Source organism: Eurypyga helias, unplaced genomic scaffold (assembly GCF_000690775.1).
Source record: "Eurypyga helias isolate BGI_N326 unplaced genomic scaffold, ASM69077v1 scaffold34414, whole genome shotgun sequence".
NCBI lineage: Eukaryota > Metazoa > Chordata > Aves > Eurypygiformes > Eurypygidae > Eurypyga > Eurypyga helias.
In genome coordinates, this window is record NW_010246282.1 from 24,309 (window position 1) to 24,847 (window position 539).

General features: G+C 59.7%; 1 protein-coding gene across 1 annotated transcript in view; it reads left to right on the forward strand.

Moving 5' to 3' along the window:
* LOC104508647 (connective tissue growth factor-like) overlaps positions 1-441 on the forward strand; it is a gene marked incomplete at its 5' end in the record, with an annotated part of 14,618 nt that extends 14,177 nt beyond the window's left edge. The window contains 1 exon segment of the mRNA XM_010150348.1: positions 130-441. Coding sequence (XP_010148650.1) covers positions 130-441 — 312 coding nt within the window.
* Positions 442-539: the final 98 nt, after the last annotated feature.

Consider the following 539-nt stretch of genomic DNA (forward strand, 5'->3'; position numbering starts at 1 on the left):
TGTCTCACAGGGTTTGCTCTGGGCTTCTGCTTTTTCCGCATCCTACAACCCGGTGATGGAGGAAGAGCACAAGGTGGTTCTTTTCCTCCAACCTCCACGTTCTTGCTAACCCATCTGCTCTCTCTGTAGAAGGGGAAGAAGTGCGTTAGGACCCCAAAGCCACGCCAGAGCCTCCACTTCGAGTTTTCGGGCTGCACCAGCACCCGTGCGTACCGGCCCAAGTTCTGCGGCAGCTGCACAGACGGCCGGTGCTGCACCCCGTACCTCACCAGCACCGTGGAGGTGGAGTTCCGCTGCCCCGAGGGGGACTTCTTCCAGCGGAAGATGATGTTCATCAAGGTGTGCTCCTGCCACTACGACTGCCCCCGAGACAACGACATCTTCCTGGCCACGTATCACCGGAGGATGATTGGCGACCATGTCAAGACAGAGAGGCAGTAGCCCTCTGCGTGCCAGATCCACAGGCCAAGAGGGCTCCGCAGCGCTTTCCTGGCTGTATCCCGGGATGATGCAGCCTCTTCCCCCTCTGTGAGGGGCTG